General features: G+C 36.7%; 1 protein-coding gene across 4 annotated transcripts in view; it reads left to right on the top strand.

The window, feature by feature from the left end:
- The first annotated feature begins 3,451 nt into the window (after positions 1 to 3,451).
- Positions 3,452 to 21,702, top strand: part of Tmlhe (trimethyllysine hydroxylase, epsilon) — a 58,047-nt gene continuing 39,796 nt past the window's right edge. For 3 of the 4 annotated variants that reach the window (XM_090326190.1, XM_090326192.1, XM_090326189.1), the window contains exons 1-2: positions 3,452 to 3,564; positions 19,407 to 19,588. In XM_090326190.1, coding sequence (XP_090182316.1) covers positions 19,408 to 19,588 — 181 coding nt within the window. In that variant the 5' untranslated portion in view covers positions 3,452 to 3,564; position 19,407. The remainder of the gene's footprint in view (positions 3,565 to 19,406; positions 19,589 to 21,702) is intronic. The other variant, XM_090326191.1, reaches the window with a different exon arrangement.

Genomic DNA, 21,702 nt, shown 5'->3' with positions numbered 1-21,702 from the left:
GAATAAATAACTTCTCAACAGAATTTTTAAATCCAGGAGCATGGAATTTACAATTTCAAATCCCGAAAAAGATGAGTTTCAATATAGATTATTATTATTATCTACCAGTTATATTTCATTAGTAAAGAAATAAAAAGTTACATTAGTGTGCAAAAACAAAAGCAATTCATGACCCTTAAATTAGCATTGTAGAAGATGCACACAGAACTGAGAAATAAACCAAATTACTGAAATTTGTGCAAATTTTCAATAACTGAGTATTTATAGTTCCCATCTCCATTTAGAACTTATATTGGAGGACTTGATTAAGAAGTAAGACATTTTTTTGCATACAAGAAAAGCACCTCGAGGTCGGGAGTTTGGCCTAGTGGTTAAAGTGCTTGCCTAGCATGCTCGAAGACCTGGGTTTGATTCCTTGGTACCACATACATAGAAAAAAGCCGAAAGTGGTGCTGAGGCTCAAGTGGTAGAGCTCTAGCCTTGAGAAAAGTCCAAGGACAGTGCTGAGGCCCTGAGCTCAAGCCCAGGACTGGCAAAAAAAAAAAGAAAAGAAAAGCACCTCACTGGCAAAGACAGACACAGGTATAAAATGAAATGATAGTGCAGGGCACTGGTGGCTCACACCTGTAATCCTAGCTCGCTCTTCAGAAGGCTGAGATCTGAGGATCAGAGCCCAGCAAGGAAAGTCTGTGAGATTTATTTCCATTAAACTACCAAATGAGACAAAAGTAGATCTATGGCTCAAATGGTAAAGTGCTAGTCTTGAGCCCAGACCCTGAGTTCAAGCCCTAAGACTGGAACCAAAGTAAATAAGTAAATTGAAATGATGGGAACTGGAGTCCAAAGCCAGCAGAAGTACCTACACTCATATTTGACACAGGTGACATTAAATGAAACTAGTCAGAAGAGACAAAAAAGGTTAATTCTTTTTTATAAAGGGAACAAGTTATCACAATGACTTGACAATTGTGAATATACATGCATGGAAGGCTATCACAACTAATTTCATAAAGCAAGCACTATTGGAATACAACAACACAGACAAACTGTAACAGAGTAATAACAAATGATGCATGACTCCACTCCATGAGTAGATCATCAGCTGGAAAGAATGGAAGGATGACTTAAATGGTAGAGCCAGCCTTGAGTGAATATGTCAAAGCCAAGAAAGAGCAAGAGGCCCTAATTTTAAAAACCAGTACTAACAGAAGGATGAAGATGAAAGAAAAAAGAACAAGGAGGAGGAAGAGGAGGAGGAAGAGGAGGAAAAGTAGGAGCAGGAGGAGGAGGAGGAGGAGGAGGAGAAGAATAAAACGACTGAGAGTTTTGTTAGTTAAACTAACAAAAAGAAATTATAGAGAAGACAAAATTACTAGAAATTTAGAGATAATAAGGTGTTAATAACCAATTTTTGTAAATGCAGAGATTATTTGATATTTTTTTGCCAGTCCTGAGGCTTGAGCTGAAGAGCCTGGGCACTGACTGTCCTTGAGCTTTCTTAAGGCTAGAGCTCTACCACTTGAGCCATAGCACCATTTCTGGCTTTTTCTGTGTAGGTAGTACCGAGGAATCAAACCCAGGGCTTTACGTATGCTAGGCAAGCACTCTACTACTAGGCAGCGCTCCTGGCCCTGCAGAGATTATTTGGAAAAATTGACTGACACATACAAATTTAGAGACACATATGACTTACAAAAGCCGAACCAAGGCTATATGAGTAAAACAGATCCATAATGAATAATGAGATTGAAATACAAATTAAATACTTCCAAACAGAGAAATGGGGGAGAACGGTGGAAGGGATGACATTGACCAAGATGCTTTGTACTCACACATTGTCATGTTGAATTGAAGCCCCTTTATACAATCACTTGAAGATAATAATAATTTTTTAAGCTTCTCAATTAACAAAAGTCTAGGACTGGGTGGATTTTTCTGATTATCTCTACCAGTGCTCTAAAGAAGAACTAATAGCAATCTTCCACAAACTGTTCTTCAAAATAAAAAGGGAAGCAACATTTCCAAACTCATACAGTAAAGTAAATACTACCCTGATAAGAAACAGATAAACACACAATAAGTATAAGTCAAGTTGGTTGATGAAATTAGCCCAAAGAATTTTCAGTAAAATACAAAGAAAAATCAACAACACATTAGAATGATCACATATAATCATCAACTTGGCTTAATTCCAGGAACAAAGTGGTTGTTCAACACATGTTAATTAATAAATGTAATAAAGCATATAAACAGAACAAGAACAGAAATCACATGATTGTGTTGTTAGATGCAGAAAAATGTCTTTCACAGAATCCAACATCCCTTCATGGTAAAGGGCCAGGTGAAACTAGGAATAGAAGATTTATACCTCAATATAATATAAAAAGGCTGTATATATAGACCTATAGCCAACATTATACCAAACAGAGAAAAGTGCAATATTTCCTCTAAAGTCAGGAGTGAAACAAATAGGTTCACGTGTCTTACTTTCATTTAATAATACTAAATTTAATAAAAGAGCTTGAATTCTCCACCAGGACAATGAATCAGGAGAAATAAATGGAAAGGATTTAAAAAATACACATGCAATAGTTGGTCACTTTGCACTACAGGAACAACACACGTACTAAAAAAAAGGTCAGGAAAGCAATCTCATTCATGGTAACTTAAAAAAAAGTACCTAGAAATAAACTCAATCAAATAAAATTATAACTACACAATGAAAAGTATACATTGATAGAAGATGTTGGAATATAAAGAACATTCCAAGTTCATGGAATGATAGAAGTAATATTGTGAAAATGGTTATAATGTCAAAAAACCTAGTAGTTCATTGGGGACACAAGTTTCATAGATTCTCCAGTCTGTTCTGAGTAGCTAGAATTACAAGCATGAGCCACCAGCGCCTGGGTCTATATTACTTGCTTTCAATATTTGCCCTGTGCCCTGGATTTCAATTATACATACTATTAAAGTACATGCGTCTTGGTATTTCTAATATGTTTTCTTCTTTTATTATTCACTGTATTTAGCACTGTGCGTAGACCTTAGGTGCAAGGTGCTCAACGGAATCAATAAAAGTCCAATATATGATGTGTGTCAGGTGAAAAAGGGAGTTGACGGATAGTGGAGAACTTTTAGTTCCAACAAACCTCAATAAGCCACCATGAACAAAAGCATAGCATTTCCGCGGAAACACTGAAATGGCAGCCAGACAACCAACCCACCCGAGCTTTACATTCACCATGGGCCCCTTTTGTTCTCCTTAAACTTGTTCCCCAAAATCCGTTCCGAGAAGGCGACCGAGCAATACCGACATAAAACTGCAGGATCCAAGCCTTTAAGGCTCGGAGAACCTTGCTCCCATGCAAATCACTCAGCCCTATGGCAGGAGCGGGGCGGGGCCTCCAGGCTTGAGAGGAGACTCCTGGGCTGGAGGAGGGGTGCCGAACCAACAGTTTGGGGCGGGGGAGGGGCGGAACAAAGCAAAGCGGGTGTAAAGGCTGAATCCAAAAGCCTTTCTCACTAGCATTTCCGAATTGGGAGTAGCGACCACCGGTGCAGGTAGGTCCTGCCCCTCGGGTTGAGTAGGGGTTTCTGTGTGGCTAGACCGGGGATGGTATGGCCAGTCTGTCATTTTCAGGCCTGCTGCAATGGGTGGCGGTGGCGGTGGCGATTCCCACCGTGGTTGCTTGGTCCTGTGGTGGAGGTACTCACCCGAATTCACGCAGAGAAGAACAACAGCCCTGCCTCACCGCCAGGCTTTCACTTGCACCACTTGGCTCACCTACAAATCTTCATGAGACCGATTGGGCCTAGTGCTCTGGAACAGCTAGAGCTATCTGGGGTTGGAAATGACGCCGAGTGTGCATTGTTTCAAACTCGATCAGACCTTCAAGCTCTAGATCTGTCACTCAGTGTCTCCATTTCAGCATGCTTCACTTTGCTCTGCTATGGAGTGGAAGGGGGACGTCTGATTTTGTAAGACCTCGCAGCTCTGCCTTCTTTTGGTCACTTGTCTAATAATGCTTTCTGTGGGGACATTAGGAAGCCACATTCATTCACTACCTTAATTGAATATTGACTCCGAATAATTTAAACACTTTGCTATTAACAATTACAAATATGTGATTTTCAGAATGATCAATAGAATTAACATGGGCCACTGCTGACAAAGTACATGATGGAAAAAGGTGAATGATTTCATAGAATGAAAAAATTTTGCTTTCAATTTTACAAACATTTCTGTAATCCATTCTCATATGGAGCTTTTGCAAAATTGCTACTTAGTATCTCATCATCTTTTTAGGAACACCATAATAAAAACATACAATTCATTTTACACAAGTTAACTAAAAATGTACAAAAAGTACATGCTTCCATATTTTGATGTCACCTTCCAATTCCTCATTAAGGAGGTGATGGTAATGATAATGACAACCACGTGAGCTAGAAAACGTTTTGCTGAATATGGCGATTTACCAAAACAATTAAACAAATTGTACCTTCATAATCAGTGTCATTAACACAAGGTTCACTGAAATGATAGAGTCCTAGGGCTTCTTCATTGTGTTCCTACTAGTTGTTTTTCTTATTTCCTGGAAGTGTGTACTGGGTCATATTTTTCTTGGTGTCTGTATCAGGAACCAGAACTGCCTCTGTATTTTGGCTTGTCAACTCTGGGAAGGCCAGAAAAAACTATCCAGACTGATCACTCAGTGTGTACAATATTTCTAGCAGCTCTGTTTTCTGCCTGCCACAGCTGGCAGGGAGAACCTCTGGATCAATAAACCTCCTTGGTGGGAAATATCTCTTCCTGTTTTGAAGCCAAACTGAACACGGACCTACCAATTGGGCTGCATTGTGGCCCTCTTTCTACAACCCTGTGCTCATATGGGCTGTACATGAGCCTGCCATTGTCCCAGTTGTAGGAAAGGAGATGTGGGAAAACCCAGCCTTGGGACGCTTCTGCCTGTTCCAGGCAAACCGTGCCTGAAAATGAAGGAGGTGTTCTGACTGAGAGAAGTACCTGATCTCAAGTGATCTCAAGGGAAAGTGTGCTGGACATCTCTTGAACTAACCTTGAGGGTGAGTTTAGGACTGATTGTTTGGTAGGACCTGGTGACTGCTTTGTTAGTCATAGTTTAGTTTATTCATCTCTTTTCTATCCATCATACTTTACTTACTTCAAAGACTTTCAGTGAATGCCTACTCTGTACCGACATGTACCAAGATGGAAAACCACCACTCCTACATCACTGCTGCCATGACCATTGCCATTGCCATACCCTAACAAGCTCTGGATGGTGGTTCCTCCCTAAGAAATTATCAAAGGGATGTGTTTTTCTCCTTTTCCCTTTGCTTCCGGGGACTTAATAAATCTGCAGGCTATAAAGTTGACTTGATTTCAGTGTACATCTCAAGGACTTTTATTAAATTCATCACGTGGTGCAACCATCACAGCAAGGCAAATGTAGGCATTGCCATCACTTAAGTGTCATCTCCCTTACCTATTTGCAGTCCATCTTTGTTACCACCCCAGCAATCAGACAACCTTAAACTGCGTTTTCTCTCCATGGATTTAGCTATACTAGATTTGGTATGCAAATGGAGTCACACAGTGCGTGGCCTTTTCTGTGTGGATTCTTACATTCATGTTTCCAGGGGTCACTCATGTTATAGCATGAATGGCTGCTTAGTTCATTTCACGGCCGAATAATTTACCATTACATGACCGGAACACATTTTGTTCATCACTTGACTGACCTGTGTATAAAGCTACTATGAATGTCTATGTACTTTTTGAGTGGAACTATGTTTTCAGTTCTCTTGGATAGGTGCATACTAGTGAAATTTCTTGGACATATTATGACTATGTTTAATCTTTAGCAAAGTTATTTTCTTTTACTTTTAGTACATCTACAGGATCCATTAATAAAATGTGAGGCTTGTAATAACTACAAAGCCTCATCAGCACTTGTTATTTGCCTTTCCAAAAATTCAAACTCTCCTTGTGGGTATGACCTATTATCTTATTGGGATTTAGATTTGTAGTTTCCTTATGACTAGCCCAACATTTTCCATGTGCTTTATTGGCTCTTTGTGCATGCTCTTTCAAGAAATGTTTAGACAATATCACATCTGTTTTAAATTGAGCTTTTACTTGAGTGATTAATTGTGAAAACTTTTTATACATTCTAGATAACGTCCTTACCAGATACATGATTTGGAAATATTTTATCCCAGGCTTTGGCTTCTCTTTTTTTTTCAATCATTTCATTTGATGGGCAATTTTTTATTTTGCATGCTGAATTTTTGCTTATTTTTTAATTTAATTTTATTGTCAAGGTGATGTACAGAGGGGTTACAGTTGCATACATAAGGTAATTAGTACATTTCTTGTTGAACATTGTTACTCTCTCATTTTGCTCCCACTTTTTTTCTCCCCCCAACTTCTCCGCCCCCAAGTTGTAAAGTTCATTTATAATATAGTGTCTTGTGAATATTGCTGTTGCATTGGTTCACCCTTTGTCCTTTGTCTCACCATTTTATTGTTCCCCTTCCCTTCCATAAATCAGATAAAAATATACACAATGGGAGGGGAGCCCAGGGAGCAAGGCCTAGTGGTAGAGTGCTTGCCTCAGATGCACGAAGCCCTGGGTATGATTCCTCGGTACCACATATACAGAAAAGGCCAGAAGTGGTGCTGTGGCTCAAGTGGTAGAGCTCTAGCCTTGATAAAACCCAAAGTCAGTGCTCAGGCCCTAAGGTCAAGGCCCAGGAATGGCAAAAAAGAAAGACAACAGGGTACCAAAATAAAAAAACAGTGCCAACAGGGGATAAAAGGAAAAAAAATAAAATTCACACAGTACATAGAAAGCAACAACAACAACACTAGGGGCCGGGAGTTTGGCCTAGTGGTAGAGTGCTTGCCTAGCATACACGAAGATCCAGATTCAATTCCTCAGTACTACATACATAGAAAAAAGCTGGAAGTGGTGCAGAGGCTCAAGTGGTAGAGCTCTAGCCTTGAGAAAGCTCAAGGACAGTGCCCAGGGCCTGAGTTCAAGGCCCAGGACTGGCCAAAAAAAAAAGCAACAACAACAAAGGACTCACTTTATAATTTTCTTTTCATATTGTTTTCAATTTATCTATAGACTAAAATTCCAAGTTGATAAAGATTTTCTTTTACTTCTAAAAGTTTTACCTATGCCATTTTTTTCTGACATACTTTAGTTACTTTTGAATATCTTAAGTGATGAAATCCATCCATCTTTCTCTATATGGATTTTTCATTATTATTTGTAGAAATACCATTACATTGCCTTGGAACCTTCTTATGCAGACTAATCATAGAAGAAGTGTTTATATGTAAATTTTTAATTATGTTCAGTTTTTCTATATTTTTATCCTTGTATAAGTTGTATATTAGAATATTATGACTTTATAGTAAATATTTAAGTTGATAGTCCTTTTCTAATAATAATAGTTATTATGTAAAGAACTTAAGTTCTTTACATTTTATTATAAGTATTAGGGTCAGCTTGTCCCTCTCTCCCTTACATCCTTTTTCCTTCCTTCCTACTCTCTTTCTTTCTTTCTCTATCTCTATTTCTTTTTTGGTTGAAGGTACTAGGGTTTTAACCCAGGGCTTGCACTTGTAAGGCAGATGCTCTACCATTTGAACCCTGCCCTCTCAGCCATTTTTGCTTTCATTTTAAAAATAGGGTCTTGATTTTTCATCTGTGCTGGCCTGGAAAATGATCCTCTTTTTATAATTTCTGCATACCTGGGATGACAGGTGCACAGCAATGTGTCCATTTTTTTTATTGGTTGAGATGGGGTTAATAAATGATTTGTATGGGTTCACCTTAAACTGTGATCCTCCCAATCTTCATGCATGAGCTACTGCACCTACCACTAGTATGTTATTTTCTATGAATGGTCCTGCTTTAATGGAAATGGCATTGAATATATACATAATTTTGGAAGAATTGACATTTTCAATATTGAACTTTCAATCCATGAATCTAAGATGCCTCTTCATTTACTTATAGCTCCTTTAATATTCCTGGAAATGTTTTGTAGTTTTTATAGAGAAAGTCACTTTTGTTAAATGTATTTCTATTTATTTGTGTGTGTATGAGTGCCAATACTGGGCTTGAACTTGGGGCCTTATGCTCTTGCTTGGCTTTTTCCACTCAAGATTGGCACACTACCACTTGAGCCACACTTCTCCTTCAATATTTTTGCTGGTATTTTGGAAATAAGATTCTCATGGATTTTTTTGTCTGGGTTGGTTTTTGAACTATAATCTTTAGGTCTCTGCCTCCTGAGTAGTTAGGATCACAGATGTAATACATCAATGCTAGAATCTTATTTTATTCCTGTTGATGTCATTGTGAATTATTTTTATAACATCACTTCTTTATTTTTCCAATTTAAAGTATATAAAACTACAAATGACCATTGTATATTGATTCTGTAGACTATGGCAATACTCAGTATATTAGTTCACATAGTATCTTATGTGTTGATATATTTCATATGACTTTTCATATACAGAATTACATCTGAGTATACTGCAAATTCATCCTACCCCTACTACATCTGAAAGCCTTTTATTTTGTGTTTTTATTTTCTAGATGGAATCTCCAGTAAAATGTTAGATGTGGCAAAATTAACATATTAATTTTGTCCTTCATCTTTTATTAAATGTGATACTAGATGTGTTTTTATAGATGTTATTTTTAAACATACCTATGTATGTATGTGTATATATACATACATACGTGTGTGTGTGTGTGTGTGTGTGTGTGTGTGTGTGTGTGTGTTGTGAGGTTTAAACTCAGGGCCTGAGCACTGTCCCTGAGCATCTTTATGCTCAAGGCTAGTGCTCCACCACTTTGAGCCACAGCACCACTTCTGGTTTTTGAGTGGTTAATTGGAAATAAGAGTTTCACAGGGACTTTCCCGGCCAGGCTGGCTTTGAACTGCAACCCTCAGATCTCAGCCTCCTTAGTATCTAGGATTACAGCCATCAGCCACTGGCACCCAGCTTACATTTTATTGTTATTATAAAGCTGATGTGTGGAGGGGTTACACTCCCACCAACAGTGTAGTAGTGATCCCTCCTGGCCACATCCCCTCCAGCATCTGTTGTTATTAGTTTTCTTAATCCTGGCCATTCTAACTGGAGTGAGGTGGAATCTTAGAGTTGTTTTGATTTGCATTTCTTTTATGGCCAAAGATGTTGGGCATTTCTTGCCTAATTACTTGCAAGTCACTTAACTTCTTGCAGTCACACTTCTTTTCAAGGCCCTACAAGGAAAATTATTCAGTTACTATCATTACCTGACTTGTGTCTACCTTGCTTTTTTCACTTTTTTGTTATTTTTATAAAGGTGATATGCAGAGGGATTATAGTTATATAAATCAAGTAGAGAGTACATTTCCTTTTGGACAATGTCACCCCTTCACTGCCTCCCAGTTTCCCCCCATCCCTGCCCACAGATGTATAGTTCATTTTCAACATAATGTATAGTGAATACCACTGCTATATTTGTTCACTCTTTGTCCCTCCAGTTCTGTTCCTCCCTGACCCTTCCAAAGACAGATAAATGAACACACAATACCAAGAGAAAAGAAAACAAAAACAGAATCAAAGAAAAAAAACCTCTTGCTTCCATTTCCTGGAGCTCATTTCAATAAATATCATTTTATATGTTGAGATGCACGTAGGCATTGTGCCTTCATGTTATCTGCCATTATGCCTTTAGGATACACCTAAGAGTATCCTCCCACTGTGTGTGAATGTCTACAGTATAACTAACTATGTTCCATATTAGATCTGGCTTCCGCATATAAGAGAAACCATGTGCCATTTATCTACTGTGTCTACTTTTCCAGCTATGTGTTCAGTCTATCTTCTACATCCATTCTGTGATCTACCAACAGAAATTAGTAAGTTTTATCTCAATAAAGCTATTTTTTTAAATAGTGATCCAGCTGAGGTCCAGTGGCTCATGCCTGTAATCCTAGCTACTCAGGAAGTTGAAATCTGAAGATTGCAATTCAAAGCCAGCCAGAGCAGAAAGGTCCATGAGACTCTTTTCTCCAATTAACCACAAACATCTGGAAGTGGACCTGTGGCTCGAATGGTAGATCACTAATCTTGAGGGGAAAAAAAAGACAATAGTAATAACGATCCTCTCCACAGGCCTGCTTCACCTTGATCAACAAAAAGAGACCCATATGCTCCTTTTCCCCTTTTCTGTATTTATTGTCAGATCATATTTGACATCCTGAGTAATTTATTGTACTTTGGTACTGAATCTTTTCCTTACAGCATTGTCTTCAAGGAAAATATAGAAATATTGTCAATGTCAACTAAGTGAATAGTTCAATCTTTTATGGTATAGTCATACAATAGAATTGTATATGATCATTAAAATATGATATAGAGTTAACTAAAATAATACAGAAAAAATATTTAAAATTTTCTGCCAGACATAGTGGCTCTCACCTGTCATCCTAGCTACTCAGGAGGCTGAGATTTGAGGATGACAGTTCAAAGCCGGCCCGGCACAAAAGGACCTGAGACTCTTATCTCCAATAACCTCTAGAAAATGGGAAGTGGGGCTTGGCTCAAGGGTGAACCTTGATCCTCAGATCTCAGCCTCATGAGTAGCTAGGATTACACATGTGAGCCACCATTTCTGTATGTTCATGTCATTTTTTAAGGTCTAGATTGTGCATTTTAGAGAAACCATTTAATACTTATCTTCCTAAATCTGGCTTATTATACTTAAACATGATGATCTGCCATTTCATCACTTAGTTAATTAGTGGATCACTAATGCTGTATTATAGTGTATATGTGTATGTGTATATATCCATCAGTTCATAAGTACCTAGACTGATTCCATAGATTGATTCCCATAGGCTATTTTGACCAGTCCTGCTATAAACCTATAAATAGATCTGTGACATATAACCAGGAGCAGTATAGCAGGATCAAATGTTAGTTCTGTTTTTAGTTTATTGGAGAACTTTCATACTTATTTCCATATTGTCTGAACTAATTTACATTCCAACAGCGTATAAAGTTTTTTAACCCTAACCCTAACCCACATACACACGCACACACACACACACACACACACTCACACACACACATATCAAACAAACACATCAAACACATGTGCAGGTACACATACTCACCGGTATTTGTTATTACCAGTTGCTGGGGTTTTTTTTTGATGATCATCATTCTGACTAGGATGACCTAGAATTTCATCTTTATTTTTCATTCTCAATTACATTTTTATTTGCATTTTGTCTATGGAGATCTTGAAATTTTCTTAATGTATTTGCCAATTTTGCTTCTCCTTTTGAGAACTGTCTGCAATTAATTAGCTCATTTATTAATTGGATTATTTGTTCTTTTGTTGCTTAACTTTGAGAGATCTTTATATATTCTGGATATTAAACCACTGTCCAAAGATTAGCTAGAAAATGTTTTTTCCCATCCTGTAGGCTGCCTTTTCAGTTTAGCAATAATTTACTTTGATTTTTTTTCATTTTTAGCAGTAGTGGGATTTAAATCGAGGGTACTATGCTTGTTTAACTTGCTATCTATTTGAATCTACATTGAAGTTGTTTTTTTTTATTTTATTGTCAGGGTGACATATAGAGGGTTACAGTTACATTTATCAGGTAGTGGGTACATTACTTCTTGAACGTTGATACCCTTTCCTTCCCATGATTTTCTCCACTTCCTTCTCCCACTTCCTCTGTGAATATCACTGTTACACTCTTTGTCCTTTACCTCATTAGCGATCATTTTTAAACAATCCTTTTGGCCCAGGCACCTATGGCTCACTACTAAAATCCTAACTACTCATAGACTTGAGATTTGGGGGTTTATGATGCAAGGCCAACTTTGTGTGGGGGGGAAACACATGTTGGCTAGATTCCATCTCTGAAATTAGCAGAAAATTGAACCAGGACTGAAGCTATGGCTCAGGAGGTCAAGTGCCTATTTCTCAAACACAAGGCCCTGAGTTTAAACTCCAGTACCACCAAATCAAAAAACAAACAAACATAAAACAATTATATTTTGACTGAGTACAAATGGGTCACATCTGTGATTCTTGTTATTTTTGAGAGGCTGAGATCAGGAGGATTGCAGTTTGAAGCCAGTCTAAGCATATACATGAGACCACTTCTTTTTTCCTAATCGTTATTTTTAAATTGCTATTATAAAGTTAAAGTACATATGGGTTACAGTTACATAAGTCAGGTAATGAGCACATTTCTTTTTGGAAAATGTCACCAATTCTCTAGTTCTCTCATACTTATTTCCCCTGTGAGACCCCTTCATAATCAATAGCTAGATATCTGCTATCCCAACTATGAGGGGAATCCTAAAATAGGAGGATTTTTGATCCAGGACCACACTTATGAAAAAAGTGAGACACCACTACCTCAAAATAAGCAGCAAAAAAATGGCTAGAAAGCCAGGCATGGTCACTCAGGCCTATATTCCTAGCTACTCAGGAGGCTGAGATCTGAGGATCAAGGTTCAAAGCCAGCCTGGGAGAAAAAGGACCTGAGACTCTTATCTCTAATTGACCTCTAGAAACTGGGAAGTGGGGCTTGGCTCAAGGGTAGGGTGGTTGCCTTAAGCTGAAGAGCTCAGGGACAGCACCCAGGCCAAGTTCAAGCCCCATGGCCCACAAAAAAAATGGCTGCAGCAAGCAGAAGGCCCTAAATTTAAGCTTCAGTACCTGCAAAAATAAAACATTTTTTATTCGCTTATCTTTTGAATTGCTTATCCAATTTATATCTCTTTCCATATATTTAGAGGAAGTTAATTGAGTAATGAACTTGTGGAGCAGTCCTGTTGCCTTTTTATTTTTCATATTTCTTGTATTTCCATGTTACGATTTGCACATTTATTGGTTTATATATTTTTTATCTTTAAGTATGGGCTTCTTATAGAATAGCCTTTCTTGATTTTATGCCCTGTGATATTGCTTTGTTGTGTATTGCTGGGTTTAATTCCCTTGGAGTATGTACTGCACCTTCCTTGTGGCATCTTGGGCTGTGATGGGTGAGGTCTCTGGTAGTTCACACATTGTATGAGGTATATTTTTTGTAATTACTCCTCTACCCTTGTCAGCAGTGTGAAATCTGAAAATGAAAGTGACTTGGGTTAGAGTCCTTTTTCTGGGTGAGATGACTACAAAAGTTGTGTTATTTTTCTCTGTTGTTAGTAAATGAATAAAATCCCACTAATGAGTCTTCAGGTTCCCCAATCTGTGCTTGTTTAGAGTCAGGTTGTCACACGAACTTTTCTCTCTCCTTTTAATTTTAATTATTTAATTATTACTATTATTGCTATCTTTAGTTATACAAAAGAGTTGTTACTTAACAAAGCAGTTTATGAATACAATATATTTTGATGAATGCCATCTTCTCTCTCCTGTTCTTCATGTTTTCAGTTTTGTCAACTGGGATAGCAGAGTTTCAAAATGCCTTCCACCGTACATTTTCAAAGTCCAGTGCTTGATTCTTGACACTACTTTGGGAAAATACAACCAACATTGACATCAGCCACTTAAAAACAAACCAAATATAGACATACAGTAAAGACCAATATAAAATAACAGCGTCTACAACACCAATACTATTGACAAAAGGGGGGAGAGATATTACAGAACAGACTAAAAGATAACTATTCATGAAAGTAAAATTAATATTTAAAAGGGAGCTAAAATAAGAAAGATGAGAGAAAAGATCCAATGAAATATTTAAAATAGGTGATATAATTAGATGAAGATATGATAAAATGGGAAGATAAAACAGCAACTGAAAAAGGTCAAAAGTTCCTCCTTGCTGAGACATTTGAAATGGAAGTGCTTCTTTCTGGGACTTCTAGTTTGGACTTTACCAGGCTTGGAAGGTAGTGGATGGAAGCTGAATTAGACCTGCTCATTTTCAGTCCCAGTAAAACAGGGCAAACAGATAAAGAAGTTTGGCCTTGTGTCAGGATGACTGTGGCTGAGTGTGTCCACTCTAGTGCTATCCACAATATAATGAACTTCTATGTATATCCTGGGAGTAGCAGTCTTTGGAGTTGCCTACAAATTCCCTTTACATGAAACTGAGTTAATATATAACTGCACTACTAAATTCTAGGGACCACAAATTGCAGTATCTCCAATATAATACCTACTAATAGGTCTTCCTCCTTCTTTACTTGGCCCCTTTACAGTTTATTAAAGCAATCATAAAAATCCATCTTAAATGTGTTACTGTGTTACTTCTTTCTAAACCCTACAATGTTCCATCATGTCTATTCAAGTAACAACTGAAGTAACGTTACAGGATCTGACCCATTAACCTTCATCGTTTTAACTGTCTCCTATTCATTTATCCCTTGCATCCTGAGCTTAAGCCATACTGACTTTTGCTGTTCTTTGCTCACAAAAGACATAATTGCAGCTTTGAGCCTTTGATTAGTCATCTTTTTCATCAAATGTCACCTTCGTAAATGAAGTCTATCTGAATACAGTGGTTTAAAAGTATAACCTCTAGCATACTTTTGCCCAGGTAGCTATTTTTTTATCCAGGTAGTTTTTAATAGTTTTTATGACCTTCTATTATACTATATCATTTATCTGTTATGCTTATCTTAAACTATTTTCACTGATTAGAAAATAAGCTCAGTGAAATCAGTAATTATTTTTTCTTTGTTTACTGATATATGCCAAGTTCTGGAGATTGTACTTGGCACAAAGTCAATTCCCAATAAATATTGGTTAAATTTATTAGCTAAAGTATTACTTTAGAGTTTTATGCATAAATTAAATTTATTTAGCTTAAAATTATACATATTAATGCAATACTATGTGATATTTCAATACATGTATACATTGTATAATCAAATGAAAAAATATATCCTCAGTTTATTAGTTAATAAGACAGTATTAGGAAAGATTTCCCAATGCATTGATATTTAATCTGAGAGATGACCAATAAGTAGGAAAAATGAGAGAAAGAGAATGGTAGAAGAGACTATGTGTGATGGCCTTGAGGCAGTGTGGCCAGATTGAAAGGTCCAATTATGTAAAGCCTTAAGTGCATTGTAAAGAGATGACTCAAGTCTTTTGTTGTGTTCAAGGAGCTTACAGCAAATGTCAAGAGAAAGATAATTAAACAGGTTATTATTATACAAAGTAAGTACAATAACAAGGATAGACACAGAAACACATCAAAACACCGAGTGGGAAAGTACTAACTCTTGAAGAGAGCTGGAATATGTTACAAAGGTGACATTTAAGTTAGGTATCAGGCAGAAGAGAGAAATGATGAAAGTGTTTTAAGAAGATTAATCTGGCAATAATATGGAAAATGGATTGGAAAATGGATGCACTGGAGGCAAGGAAGCCATCTAATCTATGGCAACAGTCCAGGTATGAGATGATGAAGGTATCTATAGGAATGGAAAGAGAAGGACAAAACTGAAAGACATTTGGATGAAAAAAATGACAGAAGCTAAATGGCTTCTTGGCTTGAAGCCTTTCAGGAGGTAATGCTTCTTCCTTAGTAATAACCATGAAAAGATTCAAATTGACCTATTATGTAATTTCCTCCCTGACTAGAATTTCTAGCTATGGCTGCTCTCCAAACGTTTTGGTTATTTTGATTGATACTTGGACCTTAATTTACATTTAAGATGACGTTAGAGTTCAAAGGCTGGGAAATTCTCAAAAACATTTTGACTATGAAACAGCAAATCATTCTATTAAAGGAAAAAAAAAGAGGAAAATCATAGGGCTTCATGGGAAGTTCACAATGAACTTATAGTTCCTTTTTAAAATATTCTACATAAAAGATGAAAAAGAGACAGGTGGCTGAGATCTGAGGATCGCAGTTCAAAGCCAAAAGCACTAAAGACCTTGAGACTCTTACCTCCAATTAACCACTAGAAAACAGGAAGTGGGTCTGTGGCTCAGGGGTAGGGCAGTAGCCTTGAGCTGAAGAGCTCAGGGATAGCGCCCAGGCCCAGAGTTCAAGACCCATGACCCATCCCTCCAAAAAAAAATGAAACAGAGAATAAAATAAAGGATAAATACGGTACATGGTATGTACCTAAAGGATTTGTATTTGGAAGAATAAGGTCCCAAATTACCTCAGGCTATAGAAATTCATATTTGTAATGATGAGAATACCATTTTAATTATATTTTCACAAAAGAAAAGTACTTGTATCCTGACATGGCAAAAATTTAATTCAGATGATACAATTGAACAATTGTCATCAAATTAAGTACAATAGGAGAAATACATTAAGAAAGAATGAGGACTTTTCAGTCTATTAATCAAAGAGTTAATATCTCCTGAGTTCGCTTGAAGAACTGATTTTCAAGTGAGTCTTTAGAAATTTGTCAAGTTAGCAACACATTCAACAAAAACCTTAGTTTAATTTAATTTTAGAGTTTTAGGTAGTATTTGAGTTAACTCAGGGGCTTGTACTTGAGAGTCAGATACACTACCATTTAAGCCACACCTCAGCCCTTCTTTATTTTTCTTTTCACATGTTCAGGGTTTGAACTCTAGGCCTCCTACTTGTAGGGCTTGCTTCTTACACTAGTGCTCTGCTACTTGAAACACACCTCCACCCCAAGGATTTTTAAATGTTTATTATGGAAATAGAGTCTTTCTGACTTCTCTTCCTTGGCTGGCTTTGAACTGCAATCTGGATCTCTCTCTTATATAGCTAGGATTACAACTATGAGCAACTGATGCTAGGCTCCTTTAGTTATTTTCTGATTAAAGTCTTGCATTTATGCCCACGCCATCTTTGATTATAATCCACCTGATCTCTGCCAACCGAGTATTAGGACGACCTCACCCAGCTTCATTTTTATTTTGTTTTAGGACAAATGAACACAAGCAGTGTATGGCAAGAGAACTCTGGGAATTTAGGAAAGACTTCTTAGATAAAATGATATGTAGTATGATCCTTGAAGGATGAATATGGCTGGACTTTCACTTGGTAGGAACAATGAGCATAAGCATAAGTTCCTTAAAGTGAAGAAAGTCAATGATAGATAAATAGATAAATAGCAAGAAATGAGGCTGATATGTATCTCAGGACCAGGTGGTAGATGGCATTGTGCCAGCAAGATGGATAAGTACAATACAATAAGATACTTTGAGAGACAGAAAAACTACATTCCCATAATTTTATTACAATGTTGTTAAGATTGCTTACTATTAATTATTGTTAATTTTATTGTGCCTACTTTATAAACTATCACTGAGTTGTATGTATAGGAAAAAAAACACACAATATAGGATTGAATAGTATCTGCAGTTTTGGGTATTCATTGGGGTCCAGGAATATGATACTCACAAATAAAGGGGGCTATCATGTAATTAACTAAAAATGATAAAAATAGAATAATATGAGTTACTCTAATTAATACAAAAGAAAACAAGAAGGGTAAGAAAAGGTAACAGAATAAACAAGACAAATAGAAACAAAAAGTGATATGATTAGGGTTGAACTTAAATGCATTGTTAAATAGTCGATGTAAATAGAAAACACATTTGTCCATTTAATATTATATTTTGAGCGTGGAGCTAGGGTTTGAACTCAAGGCCTCATGCTCTTGCTTAACTTTTTACTCATAGCTGGTACTCTACCACTGGAGCCACATGTCCACTTTTAGCTTTTTTTTTTTTGCTGATTAGTTGGAAATGAATTATCTTTAATTTGTCTGTCTATGAAGGGATAAAATAGTCCATGAATGCAGACTGCACAGATGATCTAGTTTGACACTTAGAGAGGGATGTTAAGCTGTTACTGTAATATTGTAGCAGACTTTAAGAGGAAAATGAATAAACTGGATGAACAGATGGGAAATTTCAGAAGACAAATAAAATTTCTATATACACTTCCTGGTTTTTGTTCATTCATTCATTCATTCATTCATTGCCAGTCCCAGGACACATAAAATTTCTAAATAAGGCCTAAATGTAAGTATTAATTTTTAAAAGTGACATTTATCAAATAAAATAAAAAATTATTTCAACTACCTTAACTGCATACAAGCACAAAATAGTAAAATGATCAATAATTAACAATTATAAAAATTGAAGAAAAAATAAGATGAAAGAAGACATCAGGGTTTCTGAAACTGTGATATAAGAAAAATATGAAACAGGCAAAAATTCTAGCAGAGTCTCATAAGGAAAAATACTACCCTCAAATAAAATTCCAGTCATTCTTCCTACCTCTGCCTCAGCTTCTCTGTTGAATTCTAATTACTTTCAAACAGTAGATAGATGAAACACTTCATAATTTATTTTGTAAAACCAGCATTAATGTGATAAATTACCTGGTGAAGACATATCCTTATGTATCTATGTAAATTTTTCAGCATATTAGTCTGAGAATGTAGCCCAGTAAGCATTTGCCTAACATGTACAAGGCCCTGATTTCCATTTTGAGCACAAAAAAGAAGGAATGTTCAAGCACACTGAATCCAGCAGCATATAAAAAGCTAATATATCAAGTTCAAGCAGGGCTTATCCCAGAAATGCTAAGTTGTTTTAACATAATAAACTGTATTATTGGAACAAAGCAGAAAGCCACAGTTATCTCAATATAGGTAGAAAATACGTTTTAAAAAATTTAACACTTAGTCATAATGCTTTCATAAAACTAGAAACTGAAGGGAATTTCTCTAGCCTGACAACATTCACCAATGACAAAATAACAACAACCATAAAAGAACATAACAAAATCATAAGTAATCATGAAATATTAAATGTTTTTCCTCAAGATCAGAAATGTGGCAAGTATGCTCCTTATTAACTGTTCATCAAGAAACAAAAATACAAGATACAAAGGTCTGGAAAGGAAGATATGAAACTTATTTTCCTGGAAGTAACATATGATTGCATTAAATTTTGTAAAAGGGATATTAAGTGACATCTTGTTATAGCTTGGTTAAATTTCCCTGCAAATGATTATGTTGAACATACTTTCATAAATTTAATGACCATAGACCTTAGTCTTCTGCTGCTGTAAGAGCATTTCACAGCAGGGATAAATGTATTAATAATAGAAGTTTTGTTTAGCTTGTATTTTGGTTACTTTTTTTCCAGTCCTGGGGCTTGAACTCAGGCCCTGAGCACTGTCCTTGGGCTTTCTGAAGGCTAGAGCTCTATCACTTGAGCCACTGAGGAATTGAACCTGGGTCTCCATGCATGCTAAGCAAGCACGCTACCACTAGGCCAAACTCATGGCCTCATATTGTTATTTTCATAGCTTCATAAAAGTTGTTTTATAATGCTACTATCTCCTTTTATCGTCCATCCTTATAGGATGTGGTACCACACGATGTCCTACCTGCAAAGCAGGCTCAAGAATTTGCTGAAGGCAAGGATCATATTTCAAGCCCTTCAACAGTCCAACTTCAAAACCTTATTTCCTTTAGCCACCCATTGGCACCACACAGCATCCAAGACTCAGAATTTTACTTGGCACCAACATGAAGATCACTTTGGTAAGACAGTTTCTACATAACATACCATACCATCTACCACATTGTCTATTTAAATGTATAATATAGTAGTATTAAGAATATTCATTTGGGGCTGGGAGTTTGGCCTAGTGGTAGAGTGCTTGTGTAGCATGTACAAACCTGGGTTTGAATCCTTAGTACCACATACATAGAAAAAGCCTGAAGTGGTGCTGAGGCTCAAGTGGTAGAGCTATAGTATTGAGAAAGTCCAAGGACAGTGCTCAGGCCCTGAGTTCAAGCCCCAGGACTGGCAAAAAAAAAAAACAAATTTTCATTTTATTGGCCAATAAGTACTTTTTATATGTCCTAAAAATAATTCCTACAGAATTGCAAGGACCTCTAGCAATTTATTTAGAAGATTTTCTGGAAGTTGCAAAAAGAAAAAAAATGCAGAGCAACAATGAACTCTCAAACCAGTTGGGCATATGTCCTCCTCTAGCCAAATTCCATCTCCCTCTATCACCTAAGGCAGGGCGGGGGGAAGAGAGAGAGAGAGAGAGAAAAAGAAAGACAGAGGGGGGAGGGAGGGAGAGGAAGAGGGATGGGGGGAAGAGGGAAGGGGAGAGGGAGAGGGAGAGGAGGGAGAGAAAGGGAGGGTGGGAGGGAAGGAAGGAAGGAAGGAAGGAAGGAAGGAAGGAAGGAAGGAAGGAAGGAAGGAAGGAAGGAAAAGATAAAGGAAGAAAATGGAAAGAAGAAAAAGAATGAAAGAATGTTTCAAACATATAGACTAGGAATATTATAACCACAAAAGTTTTATATGGTAGGGGATGGGGAAGTTTATCCCTTGTATAAAGTTACTAGGGCTTCTACAATAATTTAGAAAAAAGTGAGTATTTTGCTTATGGTAGCATCATTTCAATCACTACTTCCATCTTCACATATCCTCTCTGCATTGTCTTCTTTATTTCTTTAAATGTATTTCCTTTTTAAAGATCCAGTCATTGGGTTTGAATTCCATCCTAACTCACTAGGGCTTCATTTTAACTTCATTACATCTGTAACAACTCTACAGATCCTCCTATAATAGGATTGCATCCTGATAAACCCACTGTAAGTCGAGGATTCATAAGTTAAGGTGCATTCTGTTCATTTAACCTACCATAAATCATAGCTTAACCACATATAAACTGCTCAGTATTATATTGCTCCTGTGTTATCAAAGTCAAAAAAATCATGTCAAGTACATCTGTAGTTCCAAATATGGACATTTTCATAGGTACTAGGAGTTAGGACCAGAATACATCATTTGGGCAGATACAGTTCCATCTTAAACACCTAAAACAGAGATTTTAAAAAGGAATTCTTTAGGCCACACTCCCAAAGCACAATCCCACTGTGCATTTCTAATCTAAAATAAAGTGCTTTCCTTGCCTAAATTATGACAATCTAAGAGATAGTGAGTTAAAATAGCAGTAGATTACATCTAGGAGAGCTTCAACATACAAATTACTACTGAGATGCAACACAAGGGAAGGTCCAAGGCTAAGAGGTCAGAGGAAGAAAAGATAACTAGAGAAATGTAATGCCTTTGATAGTCATAAAAATAGTAAGCAGGAAACCATGACCAAATTCATCACCAAATTAATATGCTTATGACCAAGTCCTATTTGCTTCAGTATCTACTTGCTATGGTTTCAACAATAGCAAAATTATAAAGCATGCTTAAGTAAATAGGAAATAACAAAACTGAAAACAAATCAAAATCAGATTTGCATAACATAGGCATTAAAATTATCTGTCCTAACAGATAATTTAGGATTAAAAATATTTTTGAAAGACTATCTTTTCAGGGATCATTTCTATAGTTTGTTACTATAAAAACTCTATGGGTCATGTAGAATACACACACGTATATATATATATATATATATATATATATATATATATATATATATATATATATATATATATAACCCTGCCTCTGTCCCTGAGCTCTTCAGCTCAAGACTACCGCCCTACCCTTGAGCCAAGCCCCATTTCCCTGTTTTCTAGAGGTTAACTGAAGGTCTTTTTGTGCCTGGGCTGGCTTTGAACTTTGATCCTCAGATCTCAGCCTCCTGAGTAGCTAGGATTACAGGCGTGAGTCACCATGCCCA

This window comes from Megascapheus bottae, chromosome X (genome assembly GCF_031878675.1).
Source record: "Megascapheus bottae isolate mThoBot1 chromosome X, mThoBot2.hap1, whole genome shotgun sequence".
Taxonomy (NCBI): domain Eukaryota; kingdom Metazoa; phylum Chordata; class Mammalia; order Rodentia; family Geomyidae; genus Megascapheus; species Megascapheus bottae.
This window is presented reverse-complemented; position numbering and strand designations above follow the sequence as displayed.